At 40.5% G+C, this 19,404-nt stretch overlaps 1 protein-coding gene across 1 annotated transcript in view; it reads left to right on the top strand.

The window, feature by feature from the left end:
• The first annotated feature begins 14,076 nt into the window (after positions 1–14,076).
• The window catches only part of ITGA8 (integrin subunit alpha 8), a 248,220-nt gene continuing 242,892 nt past the window's right edge, over positions 14,077–19,404 (top strand). The window contains exons 1-2 of the mRNA XM_066385213.1: positions 14,077–14,416; positions 15,080–15,213. Of these exons, the coding sequence (XP_066241310.1) occupies positions 14,205–14,416; positions 15,080–15,213 (346 nt within the window). The 5' untranslated portion in view covers positions 14,077–14,204. The remainder of the gene's footprint in view (positions 14,417–15,079; positions 15,214–19,404) is intronic.

The following is a 19,404-nucleotide window of genomic DNA, read 5'->3' as shown; positions in this document are numbered from 1 at the left end:
GATGATTTCTGACTCACATCACTGCAAAGTCACGAAGCGCGGCCGATGGCAGTGTAGTTCAATGAGAACACCAGCTCTCTTTGTCTGTGTGTCTCTCAGTTCCTCCTCCCCCGTGGCTGCCAGCAGTAGTTCAGGTCATGTGTCTCCTCTTCCTTGATCAGGAAGAGAGAGAGCCTCACCTTTCATTTCTATTTCTATATAAACCTAACCCACTCTGGCTGGGTAGCCCAGTTAGTTAGAGCATTGTCCCCATATGCCAAGGTTGTGGGTTAGCTCCCTGGTTAAGGCATATGCAAGAATTAGCCAATACATGCATAAATAAAGTGGAACAACAAGTCGATGTTTCTTTTTCTCTCTCTGTTCCCCTCTCTCTAAATCAAAAAATTAAAACAAACAAACAAAATACCCTGAACGAATCACTGTAGCTATTAGAATGCCAGACACTGACCTCATCCCTACCAATCATGTGGCCAGGAAGATGGCACAGGCTGTTTGGTTTATTTCAATCAGTACCTGTCCACAGAGTGGATGGTGGTCCATCCCACATTACTCCCTGGACACTCTGCAATGTGGGGAGGGCGGAAAGAGGGGCAGAGGAAGCTCACCATAGAACTAAGGAAGAGAGTTGATGGACACTGTGACATAAGCAACTACTAAATGTCAACTGCACAATTTTCCTTAAAAAAGAACTGCTTTTTTTAATTAGAATTGTAATAATGAGATGTTACTGACTCTGTTTAAAAACAGCATACAAGTTTTTGTTTTTTTTTTAGAACAAAAAGAGAAAGCTAGAAGTAGGACAGTGTTTATTCACCCCAAAGAATAATTTTCCAATATTATACTGGTGAGCAATCCAAATGTTCTGAGATTCAAGTCCTTGGATTTCAATTTTGTCTCCATTACTTACTGGCTGCGTGGCCCTGCGTAAGTCAGGTAGCACCTGTGTCTCAGTAAATGAGGACAACAATCGAGCTGCCATCATCAGGACTAAATAAAATCACACATGCAGATAAATTCTGTAGCAGTAATAAGCAGTCTGTAGTTGGTACTGACCCATCAGAATGTGGCTTCTATGTGGCCAAGGACCTCGTCTGCCTAATTCACTGCTGTAACCCTAGTGGCTGGCACAGAATAAATGGTTGATAAACACTTGTGTGAAGAATGAATGGCTCTTGCCTGACCAGGTGGTGGCTCAGTGGATAGAGTGTCGGACTGGGATGTGGACCAGGTTCGAGACCCCAAGGTCGCCAGCTTGAGTGCGGGCTCACCTGGTTTGAGCAAAGCTCACCAGCTTGGACCCGAGGTCGATGGCTTAAGCAAAGGGTCACTCACTCTGCTGTAGCCTCCCTGTCAAGGCACATATGAGAAAGCAATCAATGAACAACTAAGGTGCTCAATGAAGAATTGACGCTTCTCATCTCTCTCCCTTCCTATCTGTCCCTCTCTCTGTCTGTCATAAAAAAATAAATAAAAATAAGAAATGACTCTCTTTCTTCCATCTCTAACTCCCAACACCAGCATAAAGAAGAGGAAAGAGTTAAGAAAATTAGAGGTCAATACAGCTGGAGCAAGTTCTTGGTTGCAGGCCAGCACTACAATCCAGGAGGAACGGGGCTCAGAGCTGTAGATCTATCTGAGTGCCATTGGAGCAGTGCAGCTGACAGGGTCTGGAAAGGAAGAGGTAGAAGTGTTTGTTGAATCCCACAGCCCAGGCATTTTTTTTTTTTTTTTTTTAGTCTGAGAGCAAAGGATGAAGCTGAATCATCTGGTTCAGTAACATAATCTTAAAATAAAATGAAAAAGCTGGGAGGATCTCTGTGGGAACAGAGAGAACAAGAGGATTCAAAGGAAAAAGACAATGGAGGGTTTAATCCAAAACATTTAAAAGCAAATACTGTCTTCAGGGATTTTCAGAGAGTCTCTGTAAAGGGAGAAGGAAATTGATGACTAAAGAAGAGAAGGCTAAAACTGTGGGGATGTTTCAAATGCAGGGACTGAACAGGCTGCTTTAAAGTATACCTGCAGGGATTCCTCAGACAGATAAACATGCTCAGTTTTGAGCTGGCCCTCCCCACCCACAAGCTTCTTCTTCTTCTTCTTCTCTCTCTCTCTCTCTCTCTCTCTCTCTCTCTCTTTTTAATTTAAGTGAGAGGAGGGGAGATAAACAGACTCCCACATGTGCCCTGACCAGGATCTACCTGGTGACCCCCGTCTGGGGCCAATCCTTGATGCTTATAACTGAGCTGTTTTTAGCACCCGGGGTGGAAGGTCCAAGGAGCCATCAGTGCCCAGAGCCAATACTCAAATCAATGGAGCCATGGCTGCAGGAGAGAAACAGAGAGAGAAGAAGGAGGGGGAGGGGAGGAGAAGTAGACAGTTGCTTCTCTTGTGTGCCCTGACTGGGAATCTACCACTGAGCTAATCAGCCAGGGTTCCCCCAAGCTTCTTTATCTCCTAGGCTTCTGCCAAGACGTGGAAGAATATTGACTGCAAAAATGGATCCTGCTCATTGAGAAGAAGCACAAACAAACTAAATTCTCCTCCCAATATAAAGCTAATAAATATTTATTTACCTTGGAATATTCAGAGGAGCAATTCAAAAGAGAAGTCATATGGAAGATTCAACAAATGTACAATTTTGCATTTTGTTTGAAAGAGACTTTTACTTTAGAATAGTTTGTTTCAGATTTACAGAAAATTTGCACACAAAAAATCAGCATGAATAATATTCATATATACAATATATATCCTGTGCCCAGTGTCCCCTGTTGTTAACATCTTACATAAGTATGACACATTTGTCACAGCAAAGGAGCCAATATGGATACATTATTATTCAACAGAGCTCATACCTTATTTAATCTTTTTTTTTTTCCTTTACAGAGACAGAGAGAGGGATAGACAGGGATAGACAGACAGGAACGGAGAGATGAGAAGCATCAATCATTAGTTTTTCGTTGCACGTTGCAACACCTTAGTTGTTCATTGATTGCTTTCTCATATGTGCCTTGACCACGGGCCTTCAGCAGACCGGGTAACCCCTTGCTTGAGCCAGCGACCTTGGGCTCAAGCTGGTGAGCTTTTTGCTCAAACCAGATGAGCCCACGCTCAAGCTGGCAACCTCGGGGTTTCGAACCTGGGTCTTCCGCATCCCAGTCTGACGCTCTATCCACTGCGCCACCGCATGGTCAGGCCTCATACCTTATTTAAATGTCTTTCGTTTTTACCTAGTCCTTTGTCTCAGAGACCAATCCAGGATACCACATCACAGTTAGTCATCATGTCACCTTAAGTTCCTCTGAACTGTAACAGTTTTTCAGACTTCACTTCTTTTGGAAAATCTTAACAGTGTGAGGAATACTGGTTAGATATTATATAAAGTCTTTCTCAACTTCAGTTTGTCTAATGTCTTCCTCTTGATCTGATTGGGACTATAGTTTTGGGGAGGAAAAGCACAGAAGTAAGTGCCACTCTCACCTCTTATTTCTATTTATATAAACCTAAACTGCCCTGACCGAGTAGCTCAGCATTGTCCCCATATGCCAAGGTTGTGGGTTTGCTCCCTGGTCAGGGCACATACAAGAATTAGCCAATGAATGCATTAATAAAGTGGAACAACAAATCGATATTGGGTACATTATCAACATGACTCACTACGATTGATATCAATGTTTCACACATTTATATGCCCTTTCCATACTATACTCTTTGGAAGAAGGTCACTGTGTATAATCCACATTTAAAGGGAAGGAAATTGGGCTCCACCTTTTTAAGGAGCCAGTGTGGACATAAATAAAAAAAAATCTTTTGTATGTATGGGAATTTGTCTCTTCTCATCATTTATTTATATCACCATGGACTTGTATTAGTCTGCTCGGGCTGCGATAACAAAATACCACAGACTGAGTTGTTTAAACAGCACATCTATTTTCTGACCATTCTTCAGGCTGGAAGCCTATTTCAAAATAACAGTAGGGTTGGTTTCTAACGAGGACTCTCTCCTTTGTTTCGCTTCCTTCTCACTATATTATCACTGGGCCTTTTCTCTGTGAACATGTTGAGAGAGAAGGGGAGAGAAAGAAGGAGAAAGAAAAAGAGATTTCAGGTGTCTCTTCTCACTAGTCCTATGACCCCATTTAGCCTTTTCCTCCTTGAAGGCCCTATCTCCAAATACATTCATATTGGGTGTCAGAACTTCAACATTAAGAATGGCGGGGGGAGGGGCACACAAGTCAGTCCCTAATAGGACTCATGATTATTTATTTTATAGTCTGAGTTATAATATAATACTATATTAGTTATTTTGTTGTTTAAGTTGACATTGGGAGCTCCTTCAGTTGAATTTTGTGTCCCCTTGCTATACCCCCATCAGTTTGTTTTCCAGAGCACTCCTTTATTTTCTGTTCTATGAGGTGCTGCAGGCTCATTTGTTTCATTCTCCTCCCCAGCCATAGAATTGGCCATTTCACTGGTGCTTTCTCTTGGAGAATGGCATTGGAAACCAGGCTCTGGTTCCTGAATGTGCTTGTTGCCGCTGGGTGTTGTGGCCTCCAGGCTCCCTCAGTGACTGCACTTGTTTCAGTGCTCCTCATTTTGATACTGACTCCTCAAAGAGTTTGATGATAGTGTCTTGTACCAAACCTAGAAAGCAGAAATACATTAATAGAAAAAGTAAGTTCGCCTGACCAGGCGGTGGCGCAGTGGATAGAGTGTCGAATTGGGATGCGGAGGACCCAGGTTCAAGGCCCCGAAGTCGCCAGCTTGAGTACAGGCTCATCTGGTTTGAGCAAAGCTCACCAGCTTGGACCCAAGGTCGCTGGCTCCAGCAAGGGGTTACACGGTCTGCTGAAGGCCCACAGTCAAGGCACATATGAGAAAGCAATCAATGAACAACTAAGGTGTCACAATGAAAAACTGATGATTGATGCTTCTCATCTCTCTTCTTGTCTCTGTCTATCCCTCTCTCTGACTCTCTCTCTGTCTCTGTAAAAAAAAAAAAAAGTTCTTAGGCATCAAAAAGACATTCTGTGATTTAGCCTCAGGTTTGACCACTTACCAGACATGTAACCTCCTGCAAGTTACTAACCTCATAAAGTTTGCTTCCTCATATTTAAAATGGAATATTGAAAAATATCTTAAAATAGATCATGTAGGTAAAGAATAAAGCAAAGTATCAAGCTCATGACTGATAAATATCAGTAGAAAGGGGTCACTCATTCTCTTGCAATTTTGGGCCTTTTCAGGAACACATTAATTATTATTTTGATTTTTTTCTACATGGAAAATCTAATGCAAGTATCACTTAACTTATTTATCAAAATCCTGCCCTATATTTTTAAACCAACTATTAGACAACTCTACATGGGTGTTTAGAAAAAAATCAAAATATTTCATTAAACCAAGTCCCACATTATAATTTTATTTTTCTAACAGGAGTACTACAATTCACAAAAATTATCTAGATACAAAGTCTGATAATTCCAGACTAGATATTTTAGACTAATCCTCCTGCTAAGAACAGCTTTAAAATATTGACAGAGTATTTTTTAGCAAGTCTCAAATGCATTGTAGCATTTATAAGGCACTAAGGAATTATAGAGCCACTGTCCAAGGGTTGAAGAAAATTCAAAGTTGGTAGCCAACATCTGGAGCTATTTTCCCCTAGAAGAATCTTCTGTTTTTCTAATGAAAGGGAAAACTGAGAGGTTGGGGTGGGAAAGGCTGATGGGGCTCAGGGAACTAAAATTGTAATCTCTGGTCTAGGAAATGATCATTTTAAAGGTACACTTAGGGCTGAGACCCCAAGATGTTAAGATTAAGGATGAATTGGAAATACAGCAGAGCTTTTAGGGACTGATGCTCACCTTTGAGTCAATTGAATCCCTGAAAATCACTAAAGTGAGTGAGTATACTATTATTCATAGAAATCTGCCAGAAATAAATATAAAATCCAACTGAATAAAGTTATAACATCATTCTTAGCATTAAATTACTTATGTATGCCTTTATATATGATATCTGGTATTTAATTTTATTTATTTATTTTTTATTGGTATTTAATTTTTAAAAAATGTTCTTATGTGAGTGGTACACAAGGAGACAAAACAATGTGATCAATACTCAAGAGAAACAACAGACAATATAAATAGACTTCTCCCTCATAATTTACATAATAGAGTTACTAGACAAAATTTAAAATAACTCTGGAAATGTTCAAAAATTTAAAAAAAAATTAAGAACTGGGAATAAAAATAAAATAACCTAAGGCAATTCTATAACTTAAGGATACACTAACCAAAATTTAGAACTTGATGGACTGATTTAACAGCAGATTTGTCACAATTATAGAAATAATCATTGGACTGAGAGATAAGTCAGAAGAAAAATATTAAGATAAAACAAGTAGAATTAAACAGATGGAAACATAAAACTACAATAACAATAGAGGCTAAACCATGAGGTCAAGCGTATTACTTGGCATCTCAGAAGATAAGAGAGGCATGGGAAAGAAACAACACACATTCTAGAAGTTATATACCTCAAGAAGTATCAATAAAAAGAAAATCACAACTACATACATCATATAAAAGACACTAAAAACAAAGCTTTAATGTGCCCATTCCCACTGCACTGCACTGCCCTATCCTAATTGACCTTTGTTTTTTCACATGTTGACTAATATAATTATGTATTAACTGTTCTTTATTTGTCCTTCATTTGTATAACTCAGTTTAATATTCCCCAAACATCATTTATGACCCCCCCAAATACTTCAAATAACTTGGTACTCTCTCTCCAACCTGCTATTGTCCAAATAAATATTAATTCAGAAGGCTCAACCAAAACAGTTATCAAGAATATGACCACCTCCAAGATAAGGTCTGGTAAACAGTGAGTTCTTGTGGTCCTTCATGAAGGGCAGGCACATGTGGATAACTGAAAGGAAAAGATAACATCATTCTATTAGTAATCTGTTACCAATCAGAAGTGTCAATAACAATAATAATTAACATATTTCTTTTCATGTGGACTTTCCTATACGTGTATATATTTTAACCCATTTAGTCTTCACAAGTTCATGTGGTATAAGGTTAGTACCTGCACTTTACAGATGGAGAAACTGAGGCATACAGTTGGTAGGTAACTTGCTTGGGGTTGTACAGGTAAGTGGCAAAGATGAGCAATACACCCAGATATCTGGCTCTGGAATCTGTGTTCTTAATGTCTACGTTATACTGCCTCTCCACATGTAAGCAGCACTGGTTTCCAAACAAGCATTCTATGCCTGAGCAGACAGCAGGATTTTGAAAGAAATGTTAATGAGACTTAGGGTTGTCTCACCATCCAAGAGTGAGATGTAAATGAATGCGATCCCATAGTAACTAAGGGCTAGAAAACATCCTAACATTACTATAAAAATAATTATAATTTAGATCCTAACTCTCCCTGGGGCTGCTATAGTTCCCTGATTTGTTATCATAATAAGTAGTAGCACATTTTTTTCCGGGATTTTATGGGAAGTCACTCTAACATCTAGTTTAAACAAGACCTCCTTGTAAACAGTTGAACAATGGGCTAAACTTTATCCATTTGGTTTAAGTTTTCTTTTTCCAGTATAATACCACTTGGCATCTTTCTCTTTTCTTTATTAGAGTATTTTATTTTATTTATTTTTTATGAAAGTATTTTAATTTTTATCTACTGGTTTTAATTTAACTTGTCATATTTATATTTTTGCATGTACCCAGAGGCCTTTGGGGAACTCACATATATTTTAATGTCACAACAATAAAAACCAGAAAGATCAACTTAAGTCATGTTTTAATCAAATTTAGTAGAAGACAAATTCACTTCCAACCTTCAAATTGTTCTCTCGAAGACTGCTAACCCTGGAGAGAGGCAAGGGCATCTCTTCACAGAGATAATTAAAGTGGTCAAGGTCATGGATAACTTATGACATGGTAGGCCTTTTAAGTAAGTCACACAGATGACAAAACACATTGATACCATAGGAGGCATACAGCATTTTATAGGGAACTAAATGTATTAATTTTGTGTGTACAGATTGATCCTGCTAAGATTGAACTTTACTAAAACAATGGCCCCAGACAAGCAATAGGGTCTCTTGCTTTCCAGATCTGAATGAACAGAGTTATCACTACATATTTTTTGAAAAGTTGTGGCCTTGGTCAGTTAGCTCAGTGTCGTCTGGAAATGACAAGGCTGTGGGTTTGATTGCTGGTCAGGGCACATACAGGATCAACTCAATGTTCCTGTCTCTCTCTTCCTGCCCCCCACCCCCAAAAAGGTTGTGTCATGAATAATCCATTTCATTCTTTGACTTGTCACATGACTGCATTCTTCTTTGAGGGAAGGTAGCTCATAAAAGTTTCCCCACCTTATCCCTGCTTCCCGCCCCTCAGAAGTTTGCGTTAGTCACTTTGGTCAATAACTACCTAAAAGGCCCACTCGCCAACCCATCAGACATGCAGAGGATTTTCAGGATGCTGGAGTGAACCGGCCCTAACTGAAATCTGTAAACCATTCAAGATCCTTAGTCTAAGCTCAGGTGCTCCTGAGGCTTTGCCTCTCAGGAAGATTTATCCCCAAATGTAAAGGCTTTGGAAGTGCATAGTTATCTTTAGTTACTTTTCCTTTAGAGGAAGAATTGTTTTATTTTCATTTTTGTTTAAAGCAGAGCCGTATTTAAAAGGTTCATCCTAAAAAGGGATCAAGTCAGAGTCTGGTTTTGACTAGTGGGAATTTTCCTGCAGCTAAACCAATTTTTGGCTGTGCTTGAAGGGCAGCCAACACAGGGGCCTCTGGGCAGCACTTCTAACTTACAAGTTGCTAATAAAGTCATGAAGGAAAGTCATAAAAGAGAATTGCAAACAAAATCATCAAAAAGAAGAGAAAATTATTTTACTGTGATGAGGTTCACTTTCCAGGCACCAGAATAGAAAATTTGCAGACATAAGCTCAGGTTTAGAGACACTCGATGGATTTTAAAATTCTTTCCCTTTGGCAGGTTTTACTTCCAGGTTCAACTAATCAGTTGTTTCTAATATTGCAAAAAAAAACCCTCAGAACTGTTGACCAAACGAAAAACCCAAGACCACCTCAATTCCACAAAATATAAGAAGAGATGGAAAAACTACCTTCCATTTCTGGTGCATTTTTAAAGCTGATGAAACCATCTAAAACACATAGGTTTCACATTGGCTTATTTTGTAAGTAGTTTAGTTAACATATTGAAAACATGGCTATAATAATGAAATAATCATGTCAAGACTCAAACCCTTTATTTGAAGGTGGGGCCATACTTTATTACATAAAAAAAATAGATTTAAACATAGAAATAAAAACTGGTTAAGTTATGAATATATTTGGTTGTCTTTTGAAAAGTATGCACCCATGCTTAAATGTTACAACATCTCTATTTTTAAGTACTTTGTGCATGGCTATGACCCAGAGATCTTTTTTATTTTTTTCCTGTGCTACTCTTTCCTTATTTATTTTTGGAAAGTTTGGGCCGAGTCTGTTCTATCTTTGACCTTTGGGTTCCTTTCTTCTCTTTTTAGAGAAACAACTCTGTATACCTTCCTCAGTATTAAACATACACATGCCCTTGCATGCATGATAAACAATTCTCAGACTTGCTTTTCTGGCAAATAAATCAATGCTAGTAGATCTTTAAAATATCAAACTTCTCATTCAGCACAAGACACATCACTGCCCATGTGTTTCTTTGACAGCACCCCAGAACTTACTGATTGGCATGCCAACCATGTGTTAGATCAGTAAAATATGCAAGACACCTTTTTAGACCTATCCTGTCCTTTTAGTTATTACAGCTCCCTGTCCCTGGCCTCTTGGGATATGTACTATTCTCCCAGGCTTTTGGACTCGCAGGGAAGTCAAAGAGGTTTGAGTTAGTTCTCTTTCCCTCCTCTTTTTGAATACCAAAGTACACCAGTACCCCAGTACCTTATCCTTGGGAAATATACTGCTCACACAAATTAGGGGATATTTTATAGCTTCAATGAAGTGAGTAGTATATATTCTAAGACCCCCAGTGGATGCCTAAAAGTTCAGATAGTACTGAACTTTACATATACTATGTGTTTTCCTATACACACATACCTTATCACTTAAAGGAAACACATTTTGGCTTCTCTCTGGCACATCTGTATTGCCAGCATCACTACTCTTGCACTTTGGGACCATTATTAAGTAAAGTAAAGGTCACTTGACCACACACACTCTGATGCCATGAGAGTCAATCTGATAACCAAGGTGGCCACTAAGTAACCTATGGTTGGAGATGCAGGACCAAAAGTTAATTCACATCCTGGGTGGGATGGAGCAGATGGCACAAGATTTCATTATGAAACTCAGAACAGCATGCAATTTAAAACTTATAAATTGTTTATTTATGGAATTTTCCATTTAATATTTTCAGACCACAGTTGACTTGAAACCACAGAAATTTAAACTACAGATAAAGGGAAACTACTGTACCATCAAACCCTTTTCTAAGACCTCTTGGCAGAGTACACAGCTACTTTATGCCACTTCTCAATCACTATCCACAAGCATGCACAAAGGGTTATTATCCCAGAATAGCTTACTAACTCTAGAAAGATTCCTAATTATTATTATAACTTAAAAGATAAAATTTTGTAGACCTAATAGCATGAGGAACAAATTTTGGCATCTGACAGTCCTGGATCTAAATCATACCACCTACTTGCCCTGTGACTATGCATATTGTTTTACCTCTGTGAACCTCAGTATCCTCATCTGTAAAGTGGAAAGTTAAGAATATAAGCTGTGAAACAACCCAGTTAAAAAATGGGGAGAGGACCTAAACAGACACTTCTACCATAAAGACATACAAATGGCCAACAAATAGATGAAAAGATGCTCATCTTCACAAGCTATTAGAGAAATGCAAATCAAAACTACAATGAGATACCACCTCATACCTGTTAAGAGTGGCTATTATCAACAAGACAGGTAATAACAACTGTTGGAGAGTCTGTAGAGAAAAAGGAACCCTCATCCACTGTTAGTGGGAATGTAAACTGGTACAGACATTACAGAAGAAAGTATGATGGTTCCTCAAAAAATTAAGAAGAGAACTACCATATGACCCAGCAATCCCTCTCCTGGGTATCTACCCAAAAAACTAAAAAGCACTGGTACATGAAGACACATGCACCCCTATGTTCATCACACCACTGTTCACAGTGGCCAAGACATGGAAACAACCAAAATGTCCTTCAATAGAGGACTGGATAAAGAAGATGTGGTTCATATATACAATGGAATACCACTCAGCCATAAGAAATGATGACATATTACCATTTATCACAACATGGATGGACCCTGAGAACATTATTCTGAGTGAAATAAGTAAATAAGAAAAACCTAAGAACTACATGATTTCACACATAGGTGGGATATAAAACTGAGGCTCATGGACATTGAAGAAATGAAGTGATTGCCAGAGGGTGAGAGGTTCAGGAAAGGAGGGTGGAGGAAGGGAGTAAAGACAGACAAGTATGCAGTGACAGAGTGATTTGTCTGTGGGTGATGGGCACATAGGACAATCAATAGTTCAAACGCTATAGAAATGTTTACCTGAAACCTATGTACTCTTATCGATCAATGTCACCCTGTTAAATTTAATTTTTTTTAAAAACCAATAAAAAGAATACAGGCTGTGTAAGTCAAGAACAAGTATACAGTATTTTAGAAGAAAGGAACAAGTATGTGTGTGTGTGTATATATATATATAATTATGTGGCAATAAGTAGAATTTCCTTTCCCTACCTATCATCACTTAAAAAGATAAAATATACTAGAAATATCACAAAACAAAGAGTAACAAAGGGGATACCCCAGGGATGTGCTACCCTACATAAATCGAAGCATTGTTTAAGAAGCAGTTCCTTCTGCCCAGTGAGTCCGTACTGGGTCAGGTGCACATCTAGGACTATGTTATTAGTTCAACCTATATAGTAGGTGTTCCATTTCTAAGGCTTGCATGCAATAAACATGTTTCTGAATTCACCATGCCGTGTCAGGAAATGATCAATTTGAGTTTATTTGGAGCCTCTATGTCCTGCATAGCTCTGAACATCCCATGTGAATGTTTCATGTGAATTACTTCTTAAAATTTACTACAAGGAATATCATGTTTATTAACAATAGTAACTTGACCAGAAAAGCCGACTCCATGTCCCACACAAATGGACTTTAGAATTGAGAAAACAAGGCTTCTACCATCGTTTCTTTAGTTCTTGTGTGGGAAAAGACTATACAGTTAGGAAATTATCCAGACTTGGTGATTTGCCAGGTAATGTTATAGCTTATTAATTTTTACTATTTTCTTTAGGGATAAGACAAGCAAAGACAAAGGCATAAAATCCAAATTTGTCTACCAAGTGGCTTTCACTGTAAGAGAGATGAAAAAGTCCAGCTTTTCCGTGAGCTCCCGTGAGGGAAGCTTCAGAGAGTTCCCGTGGTAGACTCCCCGATCTGTGTCACAAGACTGATCACTGCTCTGAACTGCATTTTGTACTTTCACTCTCTTGGGCTCCCCCACTAGTAACTCAGAGTCAATAAGTTCAGCGTCTAACTCACCACTAACCTCCCATCTTGCTCTCTGCCCAGTTGTTACTCTTTGTTATTTTTTCTCCTAAGTAGATACCTACTGGCTCACCTTGGACTCTCACATTCGTTCATTCTGCCAGCAATCTTCTGACCCCTTTCGTTCTCATCAACACTGTGGTCTTCCCTTCCCTTCTTTCTATTCACCAGGAGGCTCTCATCACCCAGTGCATTTAGGCAACAGCTTCTTTGCTTTCTCTCCCTTCTAACAACTGCCCCCCCAGCTTCCCGTCCCCCACACATGTCCTCACTAAACTTTTAAATCCCTGTGGGCATGTCATGCCTCTGCTCTAGAACTGCCTCCTGTAGCCTTAATAAATGTACTTATTGTAAAGATCCTCTGTTCCAGGAGAGCCATCTCTATTTACTTCCACTCCCTAACCCACTCTTTTATTCCAATCCCTTGTAAGATCATTTCTTCCTAGCCTTGGTCTTTCTTACCCTCAACTTCTCCACACACAACACCCCAATCCAGCCTCTATTCAAATTCCTGCACAAGTCTACATATACCACCAACTCTACTTAAACTTCTGGACACTACTTACCTCTCCTGTCCCTAAACTGCCCCCCAACCCCACCCACCAGTTTAATATTTAACTGCTCTGTTTTAGGGTTTCTCTGAAGACCATAGGTAGTTAAGGGCACTTATGCTATGCTACTCATCTCACTTCTCCACCTATTCATTCTTCATTCAGCTGCAACCAGAGGACACAAAAAGAGATCAATAATAGAACTCCTGCAGATTCCAGCCTACACCTTCCACCCTTGCTAGGGTTATACTGTAAATTCCAACATTCCTAACGTTGTCAATCTTCAACACAGCCACACAGGGTCACCAACATTTAGTACCAGGACATTTAACATGCCCCACTGACTTTTGAGAAAGTTTAAAATAAAATGTCGAGACTTTCTTTGTTTCTTAGTTTCCTCTGCAGCAAGCTGGGGTGGATTGGGGGGCGGGGAGGAATGCTGGGTTTAGATTATCTCAGTCACAGAAGAAAAAGAAATGCATCCACCCTGAGGGTCTTTAGACTGCAGAGATGATGCAAGGAGGACGCTTATCTTGCCTCCTGATGGGGTACGTTTTCACATTCTTCCATTTGGGACAAACTGGAGCAAACTCTAGCCCCGCGTGGGGGGCTTTTCTTCCAAAAGCAATGGCTTAAACTGATATGTACGAGACTCAGATCGTCCTTCAGATGCAAATGTAATAGAAAACCAGGAGCCGAAACAGGCGCCTGGCGCCGGCCGCCAGCAGGAGCTGAGGCGGCCCCGGTGCCGCGGGCTCCGCCCGCAGCCCGCGGACCCGCCACTAGGAGGCGCCGCGAGAGCGCCGGGCCCCCTCCCGCTCCGGCGGAGGCTTGCAGCCGCTGGGCCAGCCCCCGAGCTGGCGGGGCAGCGGGTTGAGAGCTGGCTGCGAGCAGATCACAGAGGACACGCATCCGAGCGCCTGGGGCTGTCACTGCCGCCACCCCGGCAGGTTTCCACACGGGGTCCTGCTCCCCGGAGAGCAGCCGCCGGGGCGGATGGCGGTGTCTGCGGGAACTCGCCGCGGCCCCTGGGGCAGCCGGCCGCGGCCGCTTGCGCCCCTCTGCTGCATCTCGGCCGCGCTGGGGATGCTGTGGTCCCCCGGCTCCCAGGCGTTCAACCTGGACGTGGACAAGCTCACGGTGTACAGCGGCCCCGAGGGCAGCTACTTCGGATATGCGGTGGACTTCCACATACCTGCGGCTCGCACGTAAGTCGCGGGGCGCAGGGAGTGGGCGTGCGTGGGCGAGCCCGGCCACAGGTTGCGTGGAGCCCCTCTGCCTAGGGACCCGCGCCCATCCTGCAGCCTGGAGGAAGGCGATTCCTGAGATTCCCTCGCGCTGGTGCAATTTGGGGTCCCGTCCCGCTCCCCGCCACCAGTCTCTTCTCTCCCCTTATCAGGCTAAATGTGCCTTATGCACTTTGAACTGGAGACCTGCCGCTTGAATGGTATAGTGGGGACTTTCCAGCACAAAGACTCAAAAAGGAAAACGGGACCCGGCCGACGCAGGCCAGTTAAATTAACGACCATAGCACGGCCTGTTTATATATAGCCTGTAACAGCTAACTGTCTGGTTGCAAATGCTGTCTGCTTTCTCCAAGCCTCTGGGCTCTGTCCTGTGCCCCCCCCCCCCCCCCTCACCTTACTGTATACACAGCTCCACCTAGAGAAGAATTAGGGTTGTTTGCACGCACGGTTTCAGAGGCCCCCAGGTTTCCTAGAGGAAAGAAATCAAGTTTGACAGTTTGCTCCCCCATACCTACGTTTCTGCCCCTGACCCCCACCCTAGGCTCAGTGGACGTGCAGCTGGACACTGCAGCTCACGTGCGCATTATGATTCCCACCGAGTGGTTTTCTCCAACTTTTTTGCAGAGCGAGTGTCTTGGTGGGAGCGCCCAAAGCCAACACCAGCCAGCCAGACATCGTAGAAGGGGGAGCCGTCTATTACTGTCCTTGGCCCGCCGAGGGGTCTGCGCAGTGCAAGCAGATACCGTTTGACAACACCAGTGAGTGATATTTGTCATTCTCAACAGCGGACCTGGTTTCAAAAAACCAGAGCCATCCTAGAGTCAACTCCCCACTTTCTCGGTTTCGGTACTCATTTGTCCTGTCTGATGAGTCTGTTGTGGGCTGTGCAGGTCCCTAGAGAAATCAGCTTTTAATAGCCTGAGTGGGAGGAAAATGCTGAGTGAATCCTAGAAGGGGAACAATATTTTGACTTGGAGTATTTGCGTACATCCTAGTAATTTCTGTTTCCTCGCCGTCCTGAGATGATCATGTTCAGGGTATGCAGATGCTTTAGAGAAAAACAAATGTTACAGCCTAACCTTGATTATGGAGAGAATTTGCTTCCCAAAGACAGATCTAGGGAAGACAGCCGTAGCATTTCCAGTGCCCAAACTCTGGAGGCAAGACCCAGACTTTGCTCCATGTTGCTGTTTAATTCTTTACAGAAAGAAAGAATTTTCTTTCAAAATATTGGACATTGGAGGCAAACTAGTACAGGCAGAGTGTGGATGGATTACATTCATTTCCAAAATCCCTAGACAGATGTTTCCTATTTAATTAAAGGGAAATACATTTTAAACAATTCAGGCTGGTTTTGTTTCCTCTGGTGTTTTCTCTTTGGGTCCTGAGAAAACAATTTAAACATAATGCTTTCAAAAACATTAACACTGACTGTTTTAATTTGTACAGCCAAAACTTTATGAATTCAAAAGGTATATATTATAAAAAACAAATATCTCTTTTCAGAAAAATGTGAATATGTCAACTCAAATAATATTCTTTGATGAACAATCATTTAAAATACCTTTTGCGCCACACAACTATTTTGCAACATCATTCTTCATTGTTGTTACGTCATTATACATTTCAAATTTAGGTAGAAAATCCATTTTCACAGAATTTTGATGAGATTAGATGGGTGGAATTTACCTGTTACTTTATTTGCATTTTTCTTTTATTTTAAAGGAGGAAATAATTACAATTCTATGAATATGAAAATAATTTCAAAGAAAAGAAATACTTTACAAGCATTACCTTTAGTTATGTTCAAATTAAGAAAGTATTTTATATTTGCAATGAAACAGTAGAGAACATATTAGTACTACTGCAGCGATTAAATATATAGAAAAATAATAAGAATGTCAAAAGATCAGTGTTACTTGGAGAAAGAGTTGAGGGTAGATAGCATCTTCTGTCCAGGTTCTGAAAAAGACCTCTCAATTTCTCAAAGGATTTTTGAGATGTCTTATTTTACTTCTAAATATATGAGGTTTTTCTTGATGCACAGATTCACTCATTTTACTATTATTCTTAGCAATGGTAACCACAGTAATTTGAGGATTCATTAATGGAACAAGGGAAAGAAACAGGAAGGGAGGTAGATGTTTGCTCAATTATTTATTGAGCAAAAAATGAAAAAGAAAAAAAATACAATACGGCAAAAGAGGCCACAGAACATTTGTGAGGAATGAATAGGCCTTGATGGAATAAACAAAGTCTGGGGGAATTGCACAGAGAGAGAAGATAAGAAACATTGAGAAAAGAAAGTTTCTCATGTTAGCCATCAGGGGGTACTGTGGGCCCAGGAACCTTGGTTGCTGTTGGGAATGGCTTGAAAACCTCCCCAGTAGGAGAAAGGGGTTAGAGGAACACAGCTCAGGTATTTGCTACTGAGTGGCTGCTAGCCACCTACACATCTCTTCTACCACTTTATCCATGCACCCCCAAAACAATGGACATGCCAGTGGCTGCCGTTTGCTGTGAAGCTGTGAAAAAGAGGAAGGGACAGCAGGAACCAGTAGAGCTATTTCCAGCTCCGGCATCTGTTCTGTGGGAAGAGTATGATCTTGGAATCAAAGATGAAAGGCAGAAACAAAGGCATTGCTAACTCTGGGGCTTTCAGAGTCATTGTTACCAGATGCATTATGTTTATTGATCACCTACTAGGTACCAGTCACTTATACATATTATTTATAATTTATAAAACAAAATAACCACGTGAAATTCATTTTATGCAAGAGGGAACTGACATCAAAGGTGTTAAAAATATATATATGTTTAAGAACCACACAATGGTAAGAAGTAGATGCAGTGTTATGCGAGAGGTCTGTCTGCTCCAAAACCTGCCTGTTCCCCCTGCCTTCCTTCCTCATAGAGCTACTCACCTTCCTTTCCCCTCCTCCATTCTCTAACTCCAAACTTAGCTTCACAAATATCATTTTTAAAATGATCTTATAGAGAAGATGCGACAGGGAAAAGCACTTTGGTAGAGGGTTGTGGAAACCAGAGACTGTAGAAGCAGCCTTTGTCTTGTTGGAAATAATAGGTTGCATATGCCCTCTGGTTTGCCACCACTCTTGCTAGCATGCCCCCTCGATGTCCCCATCAGCCGCTTCCTGTCTTGCTTTTGGCCCTTCGACAGCAACATACCTTTTCCCAACAAAAAGGAAGAAAAGTTCTCTGCTTGACAAAGTAGAAGCTCTGAGTGCTGGACACTCACAAACTGACATTCGTATAATAGTGTGATGCTGTAGGAAAATATTCCTTTGAAGAGATAGTCATGACTTTCCCTGTCTTTATGCTGTCTGCTTTTACTATTACATCTGAATTCAAGACATTCTAAGTAAATTTGACCTTTTAGTGACATTGTTTCAACTTGTTCGGGCCATTGAGGTGTCTACAATTTGGTGTTGGCTGTGGTAACCTTCTAAATTCTCTCAGCCTGGACACCAAAGGAGACTGGCCTATAAGTTAGTCCCTAAATGTGGTTGTGATCTTAAACCTCAGTTTATTTAAGGTCAACTGACATTTTTTTAAAGTGCTTTTTAGTTTAAATTTTTTTTAATGAATAATCATTTTTTACATTATCATATAACTTGGATTATTTTTTATTACTTCTCATCATAAATGCAACAACAGAGGAAGCTCAGAATAGCCTAGCACTTCAAATGCATGAATACTATTAAAATCTGTGGTCCTTTCAAGTATGGTAAAAGGAAACTGTAGGGAAGCATATGGCGATGGGGGAGGTGCAAGTGCAAAGAGTAGATAATGTTCCTGCTCTGTACAAAATCAAGTGGTTCCAAAAATGCCCTTCTCTCATCTCCCTTCTGTCTTTTCCTCTTACTTCACTAGAATAAAATTCCCCCATCACCAAATTGATTTCTCTCACTTTTGCCTCAGGAACTCTCAAACTATGCCTTGTCCCTACTTAAATCATCACATCTGTCAAATTCATGTTTCGCATTTTTTACATCTACTCCAATGTTCATTTAAAAAAAAATTTTCTATATTTTCCAAACCATGTGTGGATTAAATAAAAACTGCTAGATTACAGCCCTCCCAGCAAAAAAGGGGAAATGGTTGAATTAGACACCTATCTGTGAGATGAGGAAAGGGCAAATTACAACAATAGTATCAAAAGTGTACTACACATATATTTGGTTGTCTTAAATGTTCTAATGAAACATTTTGAAGAGAAAGATAAGGCATGTCCTCATTAATGATGATGATCATCATAGTAGTAATAATGAAGAGGCAGTACAGCTATGAACCACTTGCAGTTCGGGACCCGCATAAGGAGCAAACAGGAAGAGGTGAGAGGTGCCATTGAGATTTGGAAGTTATTTGAGAAAGACAACTAGAATTTGGCTGGCCTTAATTTAGTATCTTTGTGTAAAACAAACAAATTTAAAAAATCTAAATTCAAAAAAATACATCATTTTAAAACAGAAGGTAATTTTCTTAAGATATTTGAAGTTCTGGAACGGTAAGATTTTTGTTAGAATTATGTTTTGCTTGGAGACTGGAAGCCTTTGTTTTAGGGGGGAGAATGGGGAGGTCTGTTTTATTTTGTGTTGAGTGAGCCCACAATAAGAAGCAGCTTAGAGCATCTGGCACTGTGACTGGTACAGGATTGTTTTTTGATAGTCTTGGGTGTGACCTTTTTTCATGTGAGGGTTGGAAAACATATTGGGCACATAAGTCTTGTTTTCCCAACTTTCTCAGAAAGAAATCAGTTTTTGTTCAGGAACAAAGAAAAGAAAAATGTAGGTTCGAGTCACCCAAGTAAATGACACAAATGTGACAGAACTCAGCGAGAACAGAAATCTGGGCCCTGGAAAGTTCAATTGAAAATGGAAATAAGGGAAAAGGCATATTAAAGATAACCTGCTTCTTTTAAGAATGAA

This window comes from Saccopteryx leptura, chromosome 5 (genome assembly GCF_036850995.1).
Source record: "Saccopteryx leptura isolate mSacLep1 chromosome 5, mSacLep1_pri_phased_curated, whole genome shotgun sequence".
NCBI lineage: Eukaryota > Metazoa > Chordata > Mammalia > Chiroptera > Emballonuridae > Saccopteryx > Saccopteryx leptura.
This window is presented reverse-complemented; position numbering and strand designations above follow the sequence as displayed.